At 37.0% G+C, this 23,425-nt stretch overlaps 1 protein-coding gene across 4 annotated transcripts in view; it reads left to right on the top strand.

The window, feature by feature from the left end:
* IMPG1 (interphotoreceptor matrix proteoglycan 1) overlaps window positions 1-23,425 on the top strand; it is a 63,402-nt gene that overhangs the window by 14,940 nt on the left and 25,037 nt on the right. For 3 of the 4 annotated variants that reach the window (XM_021293571.2, XM_021293570.2, XM_065056354.1), the window contains exons 3-12: window positions 3,606-3,772; window positions 3,986-4,014; window positions 6,718-6,785; window positions 7,819-7,910; window positions 8,828-8,974; window positions 11,422-11,480; window positions 13,132-13,152; window positions 14,530-14,783; window positions 16,298-16,374; window positions 16,858-17,395. In XM_021293571.2, coding sequence (XP_021149246.2) covers window positions 3,606-3,772; window positions 3,986-4,014; window positions 6,718-6,785; window positions 7,819-7,910; window positions 8,828-8,974; window positions 11,422-11,480; window positions 13,132-13,152; window positions 14,530-14,783; window positions 16,298-16,374; window positions 16,858-17,395 — 1,452 coding nt within the window. The remainder of the gene's footprint in view (window positions 1-3,605; window positions 3,773-3,985; window positions 4,015-6,717; window positions 6,786-7,818; window positions 7,911-8,827; window positions 8,975-11,421; window positions 11,481-13,131; window positions 13,153-14,529; window positions 14,784-16,297; window positions 16,375-16,857; window positions 17,396-23,425) is intronic. The other variant, XM_065056353.1, reaches the window with a different exon arrangement.

The following is a 23,425-nucleotide window of genomic DNA, read 5'->3' as shown; positions in this document are numbered from 1 at the left end:
ATCCTGAAAGTCCTTAAAACTCACGGGTAACATCCCTAATTGGGCTGAAAACAAACTATCCTGGGACAAGCTGTTATTATTGACGTGAAATCAAAATGCAGCTATGACATTTTCATTTAAAAACTGTTGAGAACAATAGTGTCACATTTTTATAGAGTAGCACATCAGTTTGGAGTGGGATATTGGGCTCTATAATTCTTGTAGTGCAAGCAGGTTTAAACTCATAGCTCCTCCTACCCAGTAGAGTGTCCCACACTCACAAAATTCTCTGAGTAGATGTCATCCATTCCTCCAACTGAAGCTGGAGTGTTTCCTAAAAATTAAGCAAGAAAACAGAAGGATGCAGCTGAATAATCTGTACACTCAGTCAGAAAGAGGTGGTTCTGTTCCTTTGAATAGCTGCACGTTTTCCATTTCAATGTCCTTGGTTAAAACCTCAAAAAAATCTTTCCTTCTGGGAAACATCAGAATCCAAGACTTCTGCACTCCTCACTGAGCATGCTAAGTTACCTGATGAAAGCGATAAGTTAAAAAAAAAATGGTAGAAGAGAAGATGTGGTAATGCAAGCATTATCCTTGAAGCTGTAAGCACAGTACAAGCCCTCCAAAAGGATAATCTGGTAGACATGCTGGAGTCTTACAGTCTGTGCCTATCCGTGGGACAATCTGATCTTTATTTTGTTTTGTAGATACACCTTTAGGTCTGGTCTTTTCCTTACCTAAGGCCTAGGAAACCACTTCCATCCCTCCAAGTCCTATGACACATTTAGAACAATAACAGCACTGTGGATCACACCTGTCCTCTAGACAATTGTATTACTTACTAAGAAAAATGGCACTTTTTTTTTTTAACAAGTATATATATTCTATGCTTTCAGGAATGAGCCCACAACACAAAGCAGCTCAGATACAGGAGCTCAGACAGCTGTTATTGCTGTGACCCTGTAGCAACTCTGAAATAACTCACCATAGCTTAATTTACCATGAAGACAGTCCTTCACGTGAGGCAAACTGGGAGCATGCATGGAATCAGCTACTACACCTCCTCAGCTGGCCATGTGTCGTGTTTACTAAACTCTAGTAACTGGATTACTTTTCATCAGACAGAGTATCTTGATTCAGCAGTTACTGCTTAGAAAAACACATACCTGAGAGTTGTGAGAAAAAGATGATAGAAAGTTGCCTTAACTGCTAGCTCATAACAAATAAATCTCCTCAAAAGACAACTTGTTCTTTTTAATAATCTGACTGCATCTGCTCTGCATACAGCTGCTGTACTGGGAGAGCAGGTTGTTCCTGATTTATTATTGAGGTGCCCCAATACAGCTGAGTACATCCTTACAGCAAGTTTAGAGAATACCTAGAGAAACTTGTTGCACTCATTTCAGAGGAACAATATTTTACATAACGCAGATAATTATTTCAGTCTATGTCAAAGCAGGTATCAAGAACTGAAAATGAATATCCTATCTTACAGTAACGATCTTTGTAAAGTACTAAAGGCAACAGCTTTTGAATCACTAGCAAGCTTTTGTTAAAATGTTTTTTCTAATACGTTTGAAAATCCCCTTCTCTAAACGCATTTAATTTTAAACAACGTGTTGAAGAAGTGTGTTCCTTCATCTTGCCTGAGTGTACATATTTTCACAAAGCCAAAAATACATCTGTCTCTGTTGACTCCAGAGGAATCAATAAGTAGTGACAGAGGCAGTCACCCATTAATGGTGAAGGTATAGTGGCAGCTGAGATAAACTGAACTGATTTTGTTCAAAACACCTTGGTTCCAGCAGCCACTGTGCCATGTTGGTTATCCTACACAAGCAAGGTCACAGCCCCTGCAGAGGACAACTTGGGTAGGTCGGCATTTCTGAAGTTAAGTGGGAAAGTTCACACAGAACAGCATGTCCCATTCCGTGCCAGCTTGAGGATCATTGCGGACCACTCAGTGATTTGAAATATGACCCAGATACAAGCAGGTTTCATTCTATGTTTAGTTTGAGGTTGTGCAAAGTGACTTAAGTGAAACCCAGATATTTTGTGTGTTGGGAGAGGCTGGTATCTGAACAGAGATTCAAAGACCTATTAGTATAGTTAGTCAGCTAGGCAGTAGCTGTCTGGGGGAGGGAACAGTTTATCCTCCTGAATCTTTTAAAATTAGAAACAGTTTCAACTTACAAAAAAGAGGAGACTTCAGCAAGATGATGGTAAAAGTGCACTCAGAAGAGTAGCCCCACCTGGCCATCTGTGACTCAAAAAAAACACTTCTGCAGACATACCCAAGACCTATGTTATCAGAATCATCTAGGGAAAGTATACCTTATAAAGTATTTCTGAGCAGTCACTTTACAAACCAGCTGCTGCTGACTTTCTCCCCTCCCTCACATACTCCTGCATGTCATGATCCTCACTCACAGTCCCAGAGAGCAAGGACTTTGCAGCTGGAACTTATCTTTTACAAGTTTTCCCTGAAATGCCTGGCCGAGTTCTGAATGACAGAAAATCAACCAAAAAACTGGATGCCAAGCCCAAATATGCATTCTAATGTACTTTGTAACATGATGCCACTAAACTTCAGAGCTTTCTTGCAGAAGGAGAAAGCCAACAGAATATGTAAAAGTCCTACTCTCCATTATTATATTATGTGTTTTACATCATCTCATGTAATTAAGCCAGTTTGCATCCTGTAAATGAAGCTCTTCCCTATTCCTGAATGCCACAATTTCAAAATCTTTCCCATTGTCATATTCTCTTTATGTTCATTTTCATTTTCTCAAATGATACAGATCGCTACTGTTCTCCCTGCAGCCACGGTAGCTGTTAATCTTGTCTGGTGGAGCCTGATGTTTAACTGGCTGATTCACTACCATGAAGGATGTTTAACATTGAACAAATGTCTCTGTAAAGTTGTGTAGAGAAGAAGAAAAGTGTGTTCTTTCTAAAGGAATTTTACCTATACGAAGTCATCCAATTTTTCCAGAGGTGTTTAAAGAAACATAAAAACATGTAGCAGCTGCAGAATGTCTTTAAGATTTTGAAAAGACTAGTTATATTGAAAATTTGGAATAATTTTAAAAAAACTCTTTATTTCCATCAAAATATTTTGCTATATGTGTGGGGAATATAAAAATCTTTAATATTATCTGTTTAGCTTGTCCTATGCATAGTTAACCATACTAATGTACAAAACTTTATATACAATTAAAATTATGATTATTCAAGTATGATGACTATTAGATTATTTTTTCTCTACCTTGCTCTTTGGTCTTGCTAGAACATCTAGTATATGTCTTTGTATGTATGTACCTTTGAGATGAAGGAAGTGTGCTTTGTGTTTGCTCTGTACTCATTATGATGATGTCAGGCCAAATTAATCTCTCTTTTAAAATGAGGGAATTTAGCAATCTTTAACTCAAAGGTGATTAATCCTTTAGCATAAAGGCAAATGACTGCCAACTCAAAAATACCTAGCACATCGAAATATCTAAAAATATCTAGATGTTGGATTTGTTTACTAAGTACAGTAAAATGCATAAAACCCAAATCACTTTCAAAGGTTTACTTTTTGGTGCAAAGCATCCATCCCCATCCCCTTTCTTCTTACTCAGTCTGCCAGGAAGTTGTGTGGGAAGCCTTTCGTATTTTTCTGGATCGGATTCCTGATACTTCTGAATATCAGAACTGGGTTACTGCCTGCCAGAGGGAAACCTTCTGCATATTCGACATCGGCAAAAACTTCAGCAATTCCCAAGAGCACCTGGAAATAATCCAACGGGTAAGGAATACTGATGTTTGTTTAGAGACTGGGGAAGACTTCCAAGTCCCTCCCCATCTGCTTATATGAGGGCAAAATATTGCTCAGGAAGAGGAGGGGGCATGTGTTAGAAGGAAAACATAAAAGTACAGTAAACAAAAGAGCTAACAGGCTTCTGCTCAATGGTTGGATACACCCACTAGTAAAATGCTGTTTTTCTTAATCTTTTTGCAGCGAGTAAAACATAGAACCTTCCAGGAAAGGTAAGTAGCACAAGTAGAACCTTGCCACTTGATGTTACTGCTTTTTTTTTAAAAAGATATGTGTAGATGTGTGTGGATGTGAACAGATATACAGATAGCACTGTGGTGTATTTGGTGTGTGCTGTTACAGATGCGTATACTGTATGTATCATAGTACACAGTAATTGAATCACTAATCATTAAGGTGGCCAAACATCTGAGTTGCCTGTTCACTTTGAGACACCACAGAATGTCTCCTTTGACTGCAGTGAACATGAAAGCCAGACAGAGCCACAGCTTTGTGTTAGACTAGTGTTGACTGGGAGTGTGACAAAAGATTACCCACAATTGCTATAATTCTCAAGAGGAAAGTCAGAAAACTGAACAAAAGTTGATCTGGAAGGATACATGAAGAAATAATATGAAAACTCTTATGGCTTCACTCTAGTTTTCTCCTGTACTTTAACAAGTCATGATAGTGTTAACTAACGTCGTGCTTTATTTCATAAACTCTAGGGAAAAAAGTATGCTCTGAGCAATGTTCAGAAGTCTGAGAATGGCAGGATTAAAGTTACAATATCGAACTCTGTATCTCTGCATATAAATACTATAGTATAGCCCAGCAAATCACTGTCCACCGTTTCTATGATCTATGTATTATTTTTCCTTCAAATTTTCTTAGATTTTCAGGTGAAGCAAATAATCTTTTCCATTCATAAGGTATACTGTCTCGTGATCACAGAGGTCTTAGGTATCTTTATTCATAATGATATTGGATCTTTGAGTGTTCTTCTTTCTCAGAAATGTATTTTTAATAATGTAGGGCCTAATTAAACTCCTCTGGAAGTCCAAAGGGAGGTCTTTTCACTCAGCCTAGTGCAGGCAGCAGCAGCAAGGCAATAAGTGAAGTGACTGATCTCAGAGTTCTTAGAGTCTTTGTGAACAGTATGGTTTTCCCTAGACACAATACAGAAGATGAAGTAAAGTCTATGAAATTACTCATACTTTAGCTGGAAATACAGGCAGCCATGATTATGCATTGTTGGACTTCATCTTTACAACTGTGTGGTTTGGGAAACATTTTGTATTTTCTACAGATGCCATGTAGAGAGAGCAGTCTCTAGTTAAACACGACACATAATTAACATTAATTAACAATAATAATAATAATAATAATAATAATAATAATAATAATAATAATAATAATAATAATAATTAACATTGTGAAAACATTAGAAATAATATTATTAGAAATAACACTTTCGTTCTCACCGCGCAAGATATCCAGAGTATAAATCAGGAGTTGCTCATATTCTTTATTTATGTTATTAAACATCTAAGTTGGTCTTGTATAGAAATGCAGCCCAACCATCTTGTCTATGCTACAAGCTTCACGTTGTCTCATTTAACACCACACTGCGGATTATGGTGCCCTTAGTTCTTTTACTCATATCAGTTTTCACAAACACTCCACCTGTATGCACTGGCTTAATAATAGCTATTTCTGTAGAAATTTTGAGGAATTCTATCTTCATTTGTTTTCATGATTGGGCTTTTTGTTTTATGCTGTGTCTTTTTCCACACTCTACTTAGAACCCAAACCAATTGAAATTCTTCACTTCCCAATTTCAGGAAAGAAAAATCTCAAAATGTCACTTTGAATACACTTTCCAAAAACTACAAATCAATACAAATTTGGTTATAGAACATAAATTATTCTATAGCCTTAACTGCAGGAATCTTTGACACGTGTTACAAAATGTACTTGTATATTCAAACCACATCTGCATTTCAGGCAAGCTGACTGTCTCAGTTCCAAAATTTCTTCATCAGCACATGACTGTAAAACTTAGAAAAGAAAACAGTATCAACAATACCAAAACAAATCTCATGATGCAGGGCAGATAATCTGTACATCACATCCACTGTATTCTTACTTGAGTTTTCAGCTCTCTGCCATGGGGACCATGGTAGGCATTAACCCATCAATATTACATCAAGATCCAAATATAAACACTCCTACAATTCACAATAATAATCTTGATCCAGGAATCTGATTTGAAACTATCATTAGTTGGAAACTTCCTTATGATATCACAATGCAGGCTAACAACAGAACTAATAAGTCCACGCAACCTCCCCTCACAACAAACCATGAAACACCCTTGGAACCATCAAATGTCAATCAGCTCAGAAATTAGAGGAAACTCAAAGCCTTCGCTGAACTATCTTGATAGGAAGAGATACAGTAAAGGAGACAAAAGTTGGTTTAGATAACGTACAAGAAGTCTTGCTTCCATTTAACCAACGGTCAACCATTCATATACTTCAAAGAGAAAAAAAGCGGACTCTGTGCACTCATTCAATATCTGTGATCCCATCCCTCCTATAGCTCAGAGAAAATCAGTCATGAAACCTCATGAGCAGACTCCTGACAGGATTGTTAGTCCTTGTTGGAAGAATATCTCAAATCAGTATTTTGTTAATTGTAAGAACAAATACCATAGTGAAGGAGAGGAAAGGAAATATATAAACTGTTGAATATAAAACATGATCTACTGTTCCATTGCTTGTTTAACCAGCTTATCAACTCTTCCATTAGAAATAACTTCTCTCATTGAAAGTACACTTAATATAGGGGTCATTGCTACGTTAGTTTACATCTTTCCCATTCCCAGTACAGCATGCTGATCATTAAATCGTTCATTTCTATTTGATTGATAGGAAAGATGAAATATCCACAGAGAAAACAGGTGGCAAAAAGGTGGAAGACGTTCCTTCCATTTCTACAGGTAAAATCAAATCTGCTTGCTGTGCATTTGCCCATAAGGTAGAATTGCTAAAACCCATGATTCATAGATCTTAGAAGGCTGTAATTTAATCAATGCAGTAGAAGCATGACAAGTTCAGTGAAATACAATGAAAATGCTTTAGTAAAATAATCTATAAGCATTTTTTAATTTCTTTACAGCAAGTCTGCTACTCAAATGTAGCATTCCACGTTTGTTTCACAGTCTTTAAATTCACGTTTTCCTAATTTCCTGAGAACAGAGAGTAAAGCTAATTTTGCTTCAATTATAAAATAACATTTAGAGTGTCAGCTGCTGCATTTTGTTTGCCAAAATAAGCAAGCAGATGAAAATAAAGAATGACATTAGCCAGAAAGTCACAGTGATGCCAAGGCATTAACTTGGCCAGATAATTCCGATTAGACCTTCTAAAGCTGTTGTGTACTACAGTTCTTTAAAATAATGTTGGAAATTTATGCAGTGATAAAAATCTGTAAATATGAACATTTTGGTTCAAGGGGGAAACACTCTGCACACATATTTTTATGAGAGCCAAATATGATGGAGTCTTATTGATAGCAACTTCCAGCACGGTAATTTTGCCTCTAGCTGGAAAACTCTGTCAAAGCCTCTTGTTACTTTGAATTGAGCCCTAAAGAAAGGTGGCTGCCATAGAGACAAAGATCTCAACTGGCAAAATGAAGCTTAGACATTGGTGGTATTTATTACAGTATGACAGGAAATGATAAAATATTATTTAATTCACACAATTTCATTGATGCATAGTCAGTGCCATTTTTGGTTTCAGTCACACACACAATGCTATTTATGCTTTGAACTGGAAAGAAAGGCCACTTATTGCATAAAAAATATCATCTTTACCCACGCCATAAGTCATGAACACCTTTCACTGACACAGGCTTGTGCTCAAACACATCCTCCATAAGGAAAGCTTCTCCAGCCAGCTGACACCTGACCAACACAGAAAGCAGATTTTTGACGTGCAAACCTGTTCTTGCCTAATTTTACTTTACAGGCTCCCCTGGCACATCCCTCTCTCCATATGCACCAGCACCTAATGGAACACTGCTCAACGAAATTGTTAATGACACGAAGACTCCCGTGAAGGTGAGGGCAGCCTATTTTCCTATCTCACTTTTTCACTCACGTCTTCTTTATGAGCTCAGCTAGCAGAAAAGAGAAGGAAGCCTTAGAAACACTTTGTGCTTACAAGTCATGAGTGCTCCCCTCTGTTACTGCTAGTGGGACTGAAGAGTTTTATTAGCATCTGTTTTTCACTGCAATAGTGCATGAAGTTTCTTGCATATGCAGTAGAAAGCACAGCAACATGACAATCAGCTTTTAGGCAAGTCTTAACTCTTTTTACGAGCATCCTGTTGCCTATTTTGTACCATTTTTTAATCTTGTTCTTCACTGAATAATGTAAAAATGCCTACTTTCTGAGCTGTCCACAACACAGGGTGTAGGACTGGACCTTCTTGCCTTTTTCTGTCCAGACAGCCAGCTGCCAAACAGGGAATGTCTGCTGATGTCTCCTCAGAGCAGCCATGCAGCCTGGCATCGGGGACTGTCCCCTTCACTGCAGCTTTACAACAGCTACAATGGGCCACAGGTTCCATCTAAACCAGTCCTGGCTATTGCACCCAGGGGTGTCAGGGAGGTGGCCCTGGTCTCAGCACACCCATGTGGCTTCAGGGAACCTTCCAAAACCTCCCTCTGGAGAGAGACCAAGGTGTCACAGGGGCCTTGGTTTCCCATTACAGAAATGGCTTGATTCTCTTCATCTCCTTCATTTATGCATATCAAAGACAACTCACAAGTCACAGTAACAGATACTTGTTTGCAAAAGCAGAAGAATTAAGCCAACAGATGTGGCTAGGAACCCTTGCCTTTTGTAGGATATGGTTCAGAAAGTTATTTTGGGGACAGGCTTAAAAGGGAATTCTTCTTCCTATTATATACCGAAATGTGGGGAAAAAGTCACTTAGTTCTATTTCTCCCTTTTTTTTCCTCTTCTTTTGCAGGAGCTGGGAACAAACACAGTCCCAGAACTGCCTGTGGAGCAAATGGTAGAATTCAGCGTCACTCTCACTGACCAGGAGTATACAGCTGAACTTAGTGATCCTGACTCCCCACAGTACCGACAACTAGCTGCCAAATTTCAGCTACAGGTAAGGAGGCTGAGTGAACACCAAAATGTTGGCTTTGTGCCTTGGCTAACATTCATACTATGAAACTACCTTCACCATGAAACAGAATTAGAATCTACTGCCTCACTTGAAATAGATAATTCCTGTTTTCTCAAGACCTTCTGTTTTCCTTCATGTATAGTCAGCTTTTCCCTTCATTTAGGCTATCTGTTCAGCCACCAAGTTACCAAACCAATGCCTTTGTCAGCAGCAGAGCCTCAGATAACTGATGAACACAGTAACTTCAGGAGTATCATTCGGGCTTAATCAGGAATTAATGGACAGTACTTTGTCATAATTTAATTTCTACAATAAACCTAATGAGAAATGTAATATAAATGTTAAAAGTAATTACCTACTGTTGTCTGAACTTCAAAGGGCTTCCAATCATTTTGTTGTACATTATCATAGTTTCCACAAGAACTAGAACACCTATGGTGTTTTCATATAATTAATAATACTATCAATTTAATAGATAGCAGTTAATGACTTGAGGTTCCCAAAAGGTTTTCTTAGTAGAACTAACTAAAACTTCTCATCGGTTTCATTAGCATTTCTTAGTGCAAGCCATTTCACTATCCTGGTTCAGTCTCAGATCTGCATAGAAAAATGGTGAAGGATGTGTTGGCAGAGCTGATAAAAAGTGCCTTCTCTGGAGATTTCCAACATTATCAAACAGAACTGCTTACAGACTTTGTTTACTACACATACAATGATGTAATTCAGCAATCTAACTTTTAAGTCATTTCATTAATTGGAGGGGGAGCAATGCAAAGTTTCTTGATTGTTAAATTATTTTCCATTGTTATCAAATTTTATCTGTCACTTTGAAGAGTCCAAAGCTGTTCGTGACACAGTCAGCTGGTAGAACATGGCTAAAAGGGGATTCAGTTACCTAAACATGGATATCTGGTACATCTGCAAGGCCCTCTCAGATATGAGAGAGCTGCACTCTTTTGAACCAGTAACTGAGCAGAAGACAACCTTAAGGCATCTCAAATGATAGTGCTTGCCTAAGTCTAGGAAAATTAATTGCATCCTAATGAATCAGGCCCTTAACCTCTGTTACTTTCAGTGAGCATTAATCATGTTAGTCCCACGGTCCAGTTGCTACGTCTGCACCACTTTTACTAAGCCAGACTAAGCTCAAAATAATTTACTTCAGTTCCTTTCCTACTGTCCTCTTGCAAGAGATGGGTAAGGGGAGTGTCGATGGCAGGCTATTTTCTGCACTAGACATTATCTTCTGTTTGCTATGGTGAAAAAGATATCTAAGCTTATACAGTGCAGCTGATCCCTGGTATTGTGATAACATACTGATCTTCCGCTACTTCACTTAACCCACATGAGAGACACAGAGAAAGCTGTGGGTCTGACTGCTTATTCCCTACCAGTTCTGACAAACCCTCACACATGAATGAATGAGTTCTAAATATGTGTTCAGTTGTACAGAATCATACAGCTAAGGAAGAGGAAAGATCGCTACATTAGTTCATATAATCTTTAAGTGATATGTTGAATCAAAAGAATCTGATTCTTCAAAATTTTCTTCACTTTTCAATTCCCTCAGCTCCCTGCTTTGCTTGCAGATGAAAGGCTTAGATGATGTGTTGCCTGGTACTTAGAAGGACCAGGAAGTGAATCAGAAAGGAACTGCTGAACTGTTTGTTTAAAAAAATCCCTTTCTTCTGACATAGTAGACATACATAAAACATTTCATTTTACTTACCTCAATAAATGTTTCTACAATTGTAAAAGACCAAAAGATCAATCAACTCAATCAACTCTCAAAACATTGTTAATTCTTCAGGTGCTGATAAAAACACTTATTATCCTAAAGTTAGAAAAATATATGCAGAATTCACCTTTTCTGCTTATTGTTTATTCTTCATATTGTCTCTTCTATTCAAAATTATGTAATTGTGCAATTGTTTACATTAGAATTAAAAATATGTGAACTTCTTCCATTTGTACAGGACATATAAAACTGTTTAATTTGTAAATGATTTGCCAAACAATGTAAATCCACCTCCATTTGGTTAGTATTTCTACATAATTAACAATTTACTGTTAAGGTGACTTGAATCACAAAATTATTCATGAACCAAAACTGCTGAAAATGAGAAAATAATTTGATACATGTCGTTTGACTTGCTCTATTATGAACTAGGTTATAATTTATTTACATAATTACATTACTTAAAAAAAGCTGTCTTTTGTACTTCACTTTGCTTATTAATAGGTAATGCAGGCAGGATATACAAACCAAATATTATGTTCAAGTAGAGTAATGGTGATGGCACAGAGTGCAGTTGAGAGTTTCCTAAAGCTCTTTCTGAAATATGCAAATATTGTCTAGATAATCAACTTGTGCTTACGTTTTAGTGGTAGAACTTACACTGAATTAATGATTTTATGGTTTTCTATAGATGCAAAAGATATTTGAGAAACTTCCAGGATTCAAAGAAATCCACGTATTAGGATTTAAGTAAGTAAGAAAATGGGACTTTTTTTTTTGGCTACTAGGATTCTCCTTTTCCTTCTTTCCCTCTGACATGAAGAGACCTATATAATAATGGGGTGTGTATTGCTATAAACAGAAAATAGTTTATGGAGAGAAATGCTAATACATTCCAAGTGAGACAATTTGAATTACTAGTAGGAGCAGCTTTGATTCCCTGAGGGATGAAATAATCAATAAATCCTTTGCAGTTGCTAGCAATGGTGTATTAAGGACTTTCTTAAATGACAAGGTAAAGAGATACAGGAATATGATTACTTAGGTGGCTACCTTTTTTGTGCATGGATCTTGTGCCCTTCATCAGTCACAGTGAAGGTGCCTTGGCAAGAGAAGATTGCAGGAGGGTACGTGTTCACACATATGAAACTTTTCAAATATGTGTTTTCCAGGTGTTTCATACAATTAAAAATGTTTCATATTTTAACAAATATGTGTTCTGGCTTTCAATTTCTTTTAGTTTTAACTTCCTTGTATGTTTACCACTAATAAAAGCTACTCTGTATACAAGGGGGGGTGGATCAAAAACTGAGTATTCGATATGGTTGTGATTCTATAGATAAGAGCGTATTATGTAAAGGATCAAGAGAAAAATTAATTGCTAATAGTAAGAAGTAACATAAAATTGAAAGGGAATAAAGATCAAGAAAAAAAACCAAATTCATATAGGCTTATTGCAGAACATCAGGCACATTCAGTCCTCCTTCCTTCTAGTAATATTTAATACATGTTGGAGAACATCTATATTGCACTGTAATTACACTGTATTGCACTTGCTTTTCCCTCTGCAAAATTGCTGAGGAAAAAGAAAGAGCAAAGGAAAATGAAAATTAGTTGCTCAAGCAAAAAGGTCTGTAGTGGCATCTCACTGTTACAACATGCAATAACGAACCTGTTTCAGTTGTGGCTCCAGGAGACCTGGGATCCATTTCTGTTTAGTATCTTGGTCTTAGGAGCTGATTTGAGATTACATTCATCAAGGTGGAAGACCAGGATTGCCTCCCTTCATCTAGTAATTTACTTAGCTCCTTACAGTTACAGATCAGCAAAGGCAGGTGTTGCTCTCTATTATCCCTTAGCCATATTGCTACATGTATTAGCAGCATTTGCCACAAGGCAATATGAAAGGAGAACATCAGAGATACATTAGAGAATTCATCAGGGGAAATAACAGGGCATTATATTACAGAAGGTCAAAATAGGCACGTCTTCCAGAGGTAATTAATAGGACAAGTTACCCCTGTGTCTAGGATCTGAGTAGGCACCATGTGTTCACACAGGTGTTCATTGCCACCATAAGGATATAGATTATCAATGACAAGGCTTAAATTGCACCATTTGTAGGGGGAAATAAGAAAGCAGATATTTCAAACTATCAAGGTAAAATTTTCTATTTTCCTACTCAAAACATGGAGATTCCCATTGTTTGGAAGAGAAAGAGTGAAATTATGGAGAGTAGCCTGTCATTTTCACACAGAGATAAAAATTACAGATGATACACAGAAGATTAAAGATAAATTGTCAAAAGATGTTTTTGATGTACAACTGGCTGTACATGAATCTTTGTTTTTCTTTCTTTTGCAATCCTTTATTACATTCTTCCTTCTATGATGAAATGAAGACAGAAGAAGGAGAAAGATGGGTAATTTCTCTCTAATTCATAATTAATCTTAATCATTTCATAGACTATAAGATGTACATAGATACACCAATAAATGTTATTTAACTTGATGTGAAAAAGTGAATCAATTTGTCTTCTGCCTAAGTACAAAATCTGTGATATAAAGCAGAAGGGACAGCTTTTACTTTAATCTGGAAGGTTCATAGAATCAAATTTTGTCAGAATCTCTCTGAAGGAAAGAAATTTGTTTGACATAAGAAAATTTACAGTCAGATGACTGAAGATTTCTATCAGTCATAAACTGAAAAAAAAATAGGAAAACTTCATATTTAAATTTTCTTTTTTGATCTGCTGTTTCCTAGCTGTATTCCCATATACACATTATCTTCAATAAGTATGTAGAATTTGATTCGTTGTCTCCATTATCAGGCAGATAGAATGACAAACAGACCAGTGACTAGCTTGAGAAAATGCAGGGAGCCTTTGACTGGTAATAGAAACAACTACATAGGCTGTTGCTGTTGTTTAAAAGTCCTGCTGGGGAATAATTTGTCTAACGGCTCCCAGACTTTCTATTTCCCTTTTAGTTTGAAATGAAGAATTTTCTCAGGCTTTTCCTGAATCCTTGTAGTGTCATATAAATGTAAATACATTGCATATACTTCCTCTCTCTCCAGTTATTTTATATTATAAAAGCAACATAGTGGAGTACAAATATTTAACAATGTACTTATAATTTTTTAAATTTAATTAGGTGAATTTAGTATTTATGAAAAGGAATGTATTAATAATGGTAAAAATTTGAAACTTCTGTTAAACAAGTACATCTAGGGAGAAGCTATAGACATTAATTTAGACTTGGAAAATGTAACTCCCATTGTGAAAAGTGATTTGTTTGCCACATTATAACTAACTTTCTTGGTGTTCTTCAAAAAAGAGTAAAAATATGCCACAGATGTGATAGGATTTTTGCTTATCTGGAGCTTTATGAACTGTCTAGTCCCTTTTCATAAGTTCCTGCATACTTAATTGGTGACTATGGCTTCTAGTAACCCCAGCATGCATTTCTGACTGTTTGAACCAATAATCAATGACTTCAAATTATATTGCCAGTTCTACAGGTCTCTGAGTAGTCAGATTAAACTGTATTATGTTAGAACATTTTATAATTTTCTTCAGTATTGGAATTTTTATTTAAAATTATGCATAGAAGAAAACAAAATAGCTATAACAAAAGTAATCTGAAGATAGCAGTCTCATTAGAAAGAAGAATATCCACAGTATTTTTTAGAGAAGATAATATGTTATGGTTGCATATATTTTGTTTGTTTGTAAAATCAGTCCTCAGCCAGTAACTGATTTTGGTTCACTTGGAATTTTTGCGTCTTCCTCTTGCAGATCAAGCAGCACTATAGCACGATACGTGGTAAACTTCGAGAGGGATGCCTCAGAAATCAAAAGCACAGCGGATGACATCTCAACTATTGGATCTAACAAGGTTGAAAATGAAAAACTTCCACTCTCTCCAAAGGAAGAGCAGGAGATATCAGCAACTAAGCTCACAGTAACAGACCTTCAGCAGCTCGTTGCCATAGCACTCCACGAAGACCAATCCCTGCCAATGGACCTGGGAACACTCCAGTTTACTGACGGTGAGTTGGCAGGCCAGTGCCAGGTACAAGTCTAAATCTTGCCCTTTCACATTGATGCAATATCAGTAAAGTCTCCTATGCTTCTTTAACAGACTGTTTTCATGTGATGTATCCCATCCTCCTAAGCGTTGCATAGCATGCAAAGAATGCACAGATCTAAGTTAATTTTTATAGCAAAATGCGCCTTTATAATTATACAACCTGATTTCCAGTCATCTTAGAGGTTCTATTTTTTTGGTTGTTTGTTTAGATAAGCTGGATGTTTTGCAGACCAAGACAAAAAAGAGGAGGGGAAAAAAAAAAAATCCATGAATATTCAAAATATCATTTTAATTTCCCAATATGGACAGTCTTATTTCTTTAATAAGAAAAAAAAGTGAGGGTTTCCTCTAACATAAATCTAGTGTTCTGAAATCTAAGACTCAACTATTGGATCTAACAAGGTTGAAAATGAAAAACTTCCACTCTCTCCAAAGGAAGAGCAAGTAAGCAAGCCATCTAACCTCCCAGTTAAGTCAGAGAGACAGATATGTTGAAGAGCTTTTGATCTCAGGCTAAAATCAGTGTTATGGAACTCACTGTAAAGGTTCACTTTGCTCTCTGGAACACAGAGGGAGTGCAAGTGACATGATGGGTGTGAAGACCTCCAGCAGAAGGTTGAAGGGTTTAATACTGCTCAATAATTCTGCTAATAAATATTCTCTTTTACTCCATCAAGGATTTTTTTCAAAGCTGGCACAGCCCTACTTTTAAGGAGGTGGATTAAAGATGGGGAAAATAATTTAAAATATTTTTATATGTATATGTACCAAAACAATCTTAAAACACACAGCAAATTTTAGCTGTAGTCTTTGATTTACAAACAGCAGCATTTTCTCGAAAAAAAAAAAAAAAAAAGAAGAGCCAGTACTTTCTGAAATAATATCACATTTAAATGTAGATTAAAAGTCCTAAGGAAAACTTTAATGGATATAGAACACTTTAATAATAACTATTTTAATCAACTTTTTCCCACTAGTTATTTTTAAAAAACAGGTTTAGAAAAACAGCCTGTATGCAAGTACATTTAAAGAGCTCCTCTGAGGGGGTGAAGGGAGCACTGGGCACTAAAGCCAAAACTCTGAGATTAAGAATGATGTGTACTTCAGATAAAACTGAAAACAATTCAGGCTTAATGAGCACCACAGTATAATGAGTCATCATAGCCCATGCAGATCTAACTGAGCACTTCATACTTCAGCTGATTTTAAGCACTGATCCGTGGTTCAGCTCTCCTCAGACCTATCCTATTTAAACTAAATAAAGAGTACAGAGAATAATGCATGTAAAATTATTGTTTTCCTCATAATTGCCAGTTTAAATGGAAATTTATGCCTCTTCCTAACATGGATTTTTAAAAATATTTTTGATGAAGGTTAGTTTTCATACTGTTTTTTTACTGAGCTGATGTGTTCTGATCAGTTCACCTCTGAAATATTGTGCTCTCTGTCACTTTTTTTTAATATTTTTTTCAGAAACCATTATACCACCCAGTGATTTTGACAATGATATCCAGGGCATGGTTACTATTCCTCTGGCAGGCCCTGATTTGGTAAGTTAATGCTGGTTGTTATATTAGTTTATTTTTCTATGAGAAATAAAATTAAACAGTGTTAAGATGTACATAAATAAACAGGAAAAGGCTCTAATGCCAAAATACATATCTGCCTTTTATAAATGCTGTAAGGATCAATGTTGTGGTGGTGTTATAATGAGAGAGATACTGTTTACAGCATTTACAGGTGAATATTACTGCTCAATTACCTTCTCCAGTTTTAATTATAAAGTAAACATTTTACAGCTCAGTAGTACATCTCAATGACAGAAGGAGAGCAATTGTCAGGGAAAGCGAAAGTAATTTTTCTTTGACCGTTTTTTAAATTACAGGCAATGTGATTAGGATCAGAGGCAGATGCCAAACACTTGATACATCCCATGACTTCATGCTGAGTTAGCTGTTTGCAGGCTCCTGTGGCCTTTTTAGCAATGCAAGGTAAACGTAATAATGAAAGTTGCTTTCAAAAAACTTTTTCAGGAGGACTCCATGAGTGTGGAACTCCCGCTGGGTTACCCCAGCCCAGCGACAGTGGACCAAACAGGAGACATCTCTGTCAATGAATTTACAACTGGAATCCCTATGCTAAGTGGAGAGATCAGTGCCCCTGAAGACTTTAACAATTTTGTTTCATCTGAACCTGTGTTCCCTACCAAATCCTTCAGAGAACCATTTCAGGACAAATATCCTCCAGACACAGAAGGTATTGCTACTGACTACCAAAGTTTCACAGTGCCTTTCAGTGCTCTGGGTAGCACTAGCAGTCCTCCAAAACCAGAGGATTCCTATTTGCCTCCTCCAGCAGATGATTCTGCCAGCAATGAATTAATCACCGACGGCTACAAGGCTCCAACAGAGCAGCCTACCACCCTGGCGGTTTATACCACACATAGCTTTACCCCACCTAATCTTCTGCAAGCCAGAGATGAGAATAATGAAGCTGAGGAGAAGAAAGAACTGACTGATGTAACAGTGCCACCCTTCAAGGTAGCTGACCAAGATAGTCTGTCTGGACAAGGTAAGACAAAAGATTTTTACATAAGAGAAAGTAGGAGAGATATGGTTGTTATTACACATACAGTCTTGTATAAGTACAGTAAGCATTCCTTTCAGCTGTGACAGTAATTTTTCTGGACCCTCAAAGGTAAAAAATGTATGTTTCTGATGTCCCCTTCAGGAAAATCCTAATGTACCCGAAGTCAAGGTTGTCAAAGAAAAAAAAAAAAAAAAAAGACTGCTTTCTACATGGTATTATGGTAAAAATTCAAAAAGGCCAAGCAAACAGACATCTCCCTACATCCCCCCACCTGGCCTCACCAACTCAGCGTTAGGTCACTAATTCTACTTACACTTCTAAGAAGACTGTGCTAGTTGTGTCACATGCAAGAGGTCACCACCAACAAATGGGAGGAATTTGTTTTTTCATGAATATTCAGATGTGTTTTTTTCTCAGATTTTTGGCTGACCATCTCAACAGAAAGGCAGAGGGCAGGTAAGAACTTCGTAGGAATCGGCAGGATTCTCTGAAGTCCCCATGTAGTCTCTAAGCAATACCAAAAAATCCGTGAAGAAAAACAAACAAAAAAATAAATTATATGGCAAAACTCCCACATTTGTTTAAATGACAACACTCAGGGCTTCTGGGTGCCCAAGAATGTCATCTTCAAAGCTTGTAAGTTTGCTGCCTGCTTCAGGGAAGTTCCCTGCTCCCATAAGAGGCTCTACTCTGTCCCTGTTCTGCTAGCTCCCTCCTTGTTCAGTCCTTGGTATTTCATGTCCCACCCTGTACTCCAGAAGCCTCTTAGCATGATGAATTAGCATGATGAACCCTTCACCCCCTTTCAAGATGTTCTTCCCAACCCAGCATGCCCAGAAACAGCAAGAATGAACCTTAATCCCTGCTGCCCAGCCACATCCTGTAAGGCAAACAGGCAGTATTCGCATAGCTGATCAGAAATACCCCACTGCTTGGAGTTAGCATCATTCACCATGGGCTCACACAGCAGAAATGTTAGAAGGGGAAATTTCCATGTATTATAGTGTCTATAGTATTGTTCTTTTTGGATCCAGTAAATAGCAAGACCAGCATTCTAAATATTGAAGAATGTAAAAGCTGCCACTTGGGATTGTACACTAACTAGCTCGGGACAGGAAAGAGCATCACATATTCCATGGTCATGTTGTTGCACCTGGCAGTTTATGTACTGAGTGAGAATGTCCTGTACTATAGTCCTGCCTTTATGCATAGAGTTCTGAAGTGAGAGAAAGGCAAATACTTTATGGTTTGCAGAATGACTTAAAGATTAGAAAATCACTTCTTATAAGAATCAGTTGTGAGATGTTCTTGAAAATGAATTTTATGATGAAAAGTGTTAAACACAACTATTTCCAAATGCATGCTGAGAAGTCTTGTGGTGCTACCGATAAAAGCATAGCATATCTTCAAATAACAGCACAGCATACTTCTAAATAACAGCCATTATAACTGTGGAAAAGTGTTATAATTTCAGGGGGGAAAAAAAAGCCATATTCATTTTTCATTCTGCTCTCTTGTTGGGTTAGGGATTTGATGTCATAAAAACCACATAAACCCAACATATCTATTTTGCAATTTGCTAAATAGCTGCATAGCCTAACAGCTACAAATGACTGAAGAAAAGCAGCAGAGGGTATTTGACTCACCAAAAATGCAGAGCAACTAATGCTCAAAATACTAGCTCCATATTTTCTATTGCAATTTACTGTAGTTACTGTCCAATTGTTTCTCTCTGGATGGGAGAAAGAATACAGAAGATGGACCTCTCTCTGGCCCCGAGGTTCAGGCTTGTTTGATTGTTCCCCAGTGACAGTGTGAGATCACAGTTCATTTAACTCTTGCACAGGCTCTGATACCTCAGATCAAACTGGGGATTAGTTTACGTGTTTCTAAATGATCCTCAGAGACAACGCATTGTATAGTTTAATGAGTTTTGACGTCATCAGGCAAATATCAGCACCAAAGGAAATTTTAGGAAGGATAACACGAATGGAAAGTTCACTGCTTACTAACCCAGATTTCTTCAACATTTTTTTTCTCATATAATGTGAAATTCAGTACAAAAAATACATGAAGGTTTTCTTCTTCCTAAAGCCATTATTGGCAGTGTCTAAAAGAGGCGTGGATCTTCTGTGAGTGCAGGTTTGATCCTGTAAGCACCCTGGTACTGACCCTTTAAACACTGTTGTACCTTTGCATTGGGATCTGTCAATATACAAAACAGAATGAACTGTCTAGAGCTGTAAAAAAAAAAAAACTTCTCCAAAATAAGACCCACTCTTTGTTCCTCCTCGTTGAACACAAGTTATGTCTAAAACAAGCACTAGAATATAAGAATTCCATCATCCTCTCTGCACCTGTATAGAAGGACAAAAAAAGATTGTTCGATATTTAAAAAGAAGGTGTGTCATGTTAGCAATGACACAAAATTGTAGTTACTATATTTGCTTACAGTCTTGTAGTACACAAAACATACTGCATGCTTAACAGAAGAGAGAAGTTGAAAAGCTATTTACTGAGTCCTTAAAATAGTAACTAGTGTATACTTTTTAAAACTTTTTCTCTTTTAATAGCTTTTTCAATTCTGGAAGTCTGTTGTATAGCATTCCTTGCATTCTTTTATTTCCCTAGATGTTGCATGTTTTATAAGAACTAATAGAATTTGATCTGGAAATTCTGGACCTAACAACATGACAGAGGTTTTATTAAAGTCAATAATGTCAGTGACGTTAATTGTAATATAGCAAGCAGAATTCCTCATAGCAAGTATACCTTTTTTCACATCTTGTGCCTGTCTGCATTTCACAGCAATGTTTCTTAGTAATATTAAAAAACAAACAAACAAAACAAAACAAAAAAACACCTTTTAACTATTGTCTGTGTGAAACAGCAGGAACTACTTAGACTGTGTTGTATAAGGCTGGAGAGAGGGCTACCGCTTAAACAACTGCCTGCTATTTGGTGACATTAATTTCCAGCCATTTTCCCACCCTACAGTCCAGAAGATGGAACAGATTTTATTCATCATGTCTAGAACTTCAAATGCATACTTCTTTACCGTGAAAGGAACAGCTGGCTAACAGAAATAACACAGTTTGAGATTCTTTTACGTGTCTTCATCAGCTCAGTGTTTCACAGATGGATTTTATTGCATTGGTTATCACATGTGTAACTACAGGATTAACATTACCACAGATTCCTGAATGCTGAATGTCTACAGCCTACACAAACTACTTTAATTGTGCCTCCCTGAGCAAAGCAATAAAAAAAACTCTTTCACAGCTCCCAAAAAGATAATCAGACTCAGCATCACACACAAATACAAAAGCAGTTTTGCATACAACCTCTAGGGAAAGGTGTTAAAAACAGGGGAGAGACAAGAAGTCAAACTAATGAGAGGTATCCTTTTAAGCCATGCAGGATGAGATTTGTCAGATTTGGGCAGACTGTGGGAGGAAGGAGCCAAAAGCAAGTGTGAAGCTTCTTTCAAATAGTCCTGTGCTCATTCTGGACAGTGATACTGTCTGTGGTCAGCAAAGAGCAGTGAAGGATAGACAGCTGTTCTGGCCAGTGATGGTGGCTACCCCACCCCTTGAAATAGTCCAGATCTACTAGGAAGATGCTAAACTGTCTTTAAGTAAGCCTAACTTTTGAATTTCAAAGTATGTTTTGAGATTTCTCAATGGAATTAAGAGAAAAAAAGACTGGTACAAATTTCCAGACCTCTTAGTGAAAAGTTCTGAAATGCCTGGATCAGAGGTCGAGATATAAACATTTGACTACTCAGGAAAAGGTCTTCCATAGCTGTAGCATCTTCAAAATTTAGACTATTTCCATTTTCCATTTACAATCAGTGCAAAAAAAAATTTTTTTCTACTGTCTGAGATGATGCCTGTTCCATGTTCTCCAGCATTCCTCTTTCTTTTTCATATTTTTTTCCCCTCTGGAGTTAACTCATCAAGTTCTCTTCTGCACCATTTTCTTCTCCCTGTGTTTGCAGTCTTCCTGTGACTGTATCTAAAACAGTATGATCATTCACAAAGGAAATGTAACACACTAGTCAGATTGTTATTTCAGGTACCAAGAAAATTTGAGCAGTAAAACAAATGCAAACAAATGTATAAACAGATAAATGAGATCACGAAGTCTGTAACAAAAATTATTATATACTTTTACTTCCAAAACAGTAAGAATAATATTAGTTTGTATTTGTTTTAATGGTAGCTTCTAACAAATTATATAATCCAGGTAAATGGCTATCCCAAAATCCTGAACACCATGGAGGAAGCAATATTTCTGAAGAAGTTATTCCAGAGGCATAGGACAAAATAAATCTAGCAGTAAAATACTTCAGCATTTCTGTTGTACTATATCTCAGTCTCATCAGCCTGCATCATCTTCAAGCTCTCAAGATAGTGAGAGAAGTCGACTCTGCAGGGTGTGTCACAGAGTTTTTCTGTGAGAAAAAAAAGAAAAAAAGAAAAAAAGAAAAAAAAAAAGAAAAAAATAAAATGAACACTGATGAGGACTAGATGGTGGTCACATCTCTGTTGGCGTAACTGATTAAGAACCTGATTAATTTCTATAACTGCTCTCATGTTCACACTGCCTTGTTGTGAGTAGTCCTATTTTACATCGTCCGCCTGTGCAACAGTTATTTGGATTTTGCGCTCCTTGTTCACTACTATTGCTAAGCAATCTCTCAAAAAATTCAGTTTCCTGGATGTTTGGGGATACTTTCTACCTCTGCTTCATCCCTCGCTGCCTAAGCACCATTGTGCTTAGCATAGCTTTCTATTTGATGTAACCAGTATTGTCATGGAAAAGAAAATGCTTCTTGCAAGAATCACTCTGGATGTTCCCAGGATTGGAATTCACCCATTCTTTGTGCCAGCAACGCTCACCAGTTTTTTCACATTGATGGTTATACAAGGTAAGAACTCCTCTGTTTCCTTGCATGCTTTTCTGTTTTTTCTTATGTTTTCTTTGATCATTAACTAACAGGCTGTTCTCAACATTCTCCTGCATCAGGTCCTCTCTGTGGTCTCTCGCCTGCTGCCTCAGATGTGCAAAGAACGCTTTTCCTGGAGGTGCTGCTTCTGTCTGATGCTTGGAGAAGTGAACAAGTATGTCTAGCTACATCATTTTCTCAAGCATTATATACGATATTGATTAGCCTAAAAGTTATCTGTGAGATGAAGATGAAGCTGAATGCAAAAGTTTCAGCAGGCCCACATTAGGACACATCAGATTTAAGAAAAGGTTCATATTATGTTCACTGTTGTGGTAAAGTCAGAATTGCATACTTGGAGTACCACAGGTATACTGAAGAGTCCTAAAGATATTAGAGTATGCGATTAGCACGTGGCCAAAATTTAATGATGGTCTGCTGCTCAACTATCTCTGTGCTGGAGACAGCAGTCACAAAGTGAATAGAACAAAACTTGCATCACAACTTCAAAACATACTTTAAAATGCCAAAATGAAATGACTAACCCAAGCAAAAGAGTATGAGAGAAACAGAGTACTATCTATTATATTTTCCCAATTTAACACATCACTTGTTTGAATTACTAAGCTGTCCAATCACTTCAGTTCAGTTTTATTTAAGGTTAAGCTTCACTTCCTTCTTATTCATGCCTCCTCGCCCTGAATACGCAGTATAAACTCGCATTAACCAAAACAACTGAATCTTTATATGCAATTGGTACTTCTAATGACTCAGTGAAATTATTGTCTGAAGTACAGAAAACAATTTATATTTCTGCTAAGAAAATTTGCTTATACAGAGGCAAACATCCTGAGTTACACGGAATGTGAAAAAATGTAACACCTCCTTCTCCATCTACATAGAGAGCAGAAAGATATGCCTCACTGCTCTGCCACTTGTTCACTTGTACTTTTTAGTCTTCAGTCTCTTCCCAGATGTAGGTACACATTGCTACCTCATTGCTTCTACAGGTGCACACCTGCACCAGATACTCATATTCTACACATATGCTTGGAATTTCT

Source organism: Columba livia, chromosome 3 (assembly GCF_036013475.1).
Source record: "Columba livia isolate bColLiv1 breed racing homer chromosome 3, bColLiv1.pat.W.v2, whole genome shotgun sequence".
NCBI lineage: Eukaryota > Metazoa > Chordata > Aves > Columbiformes > Columbidae > Columba > Columba livia.
Note: the sequence above shows the minus strand (reverse complement) of the source record. Positions and strands in the feature narration are given on the sequence as shown.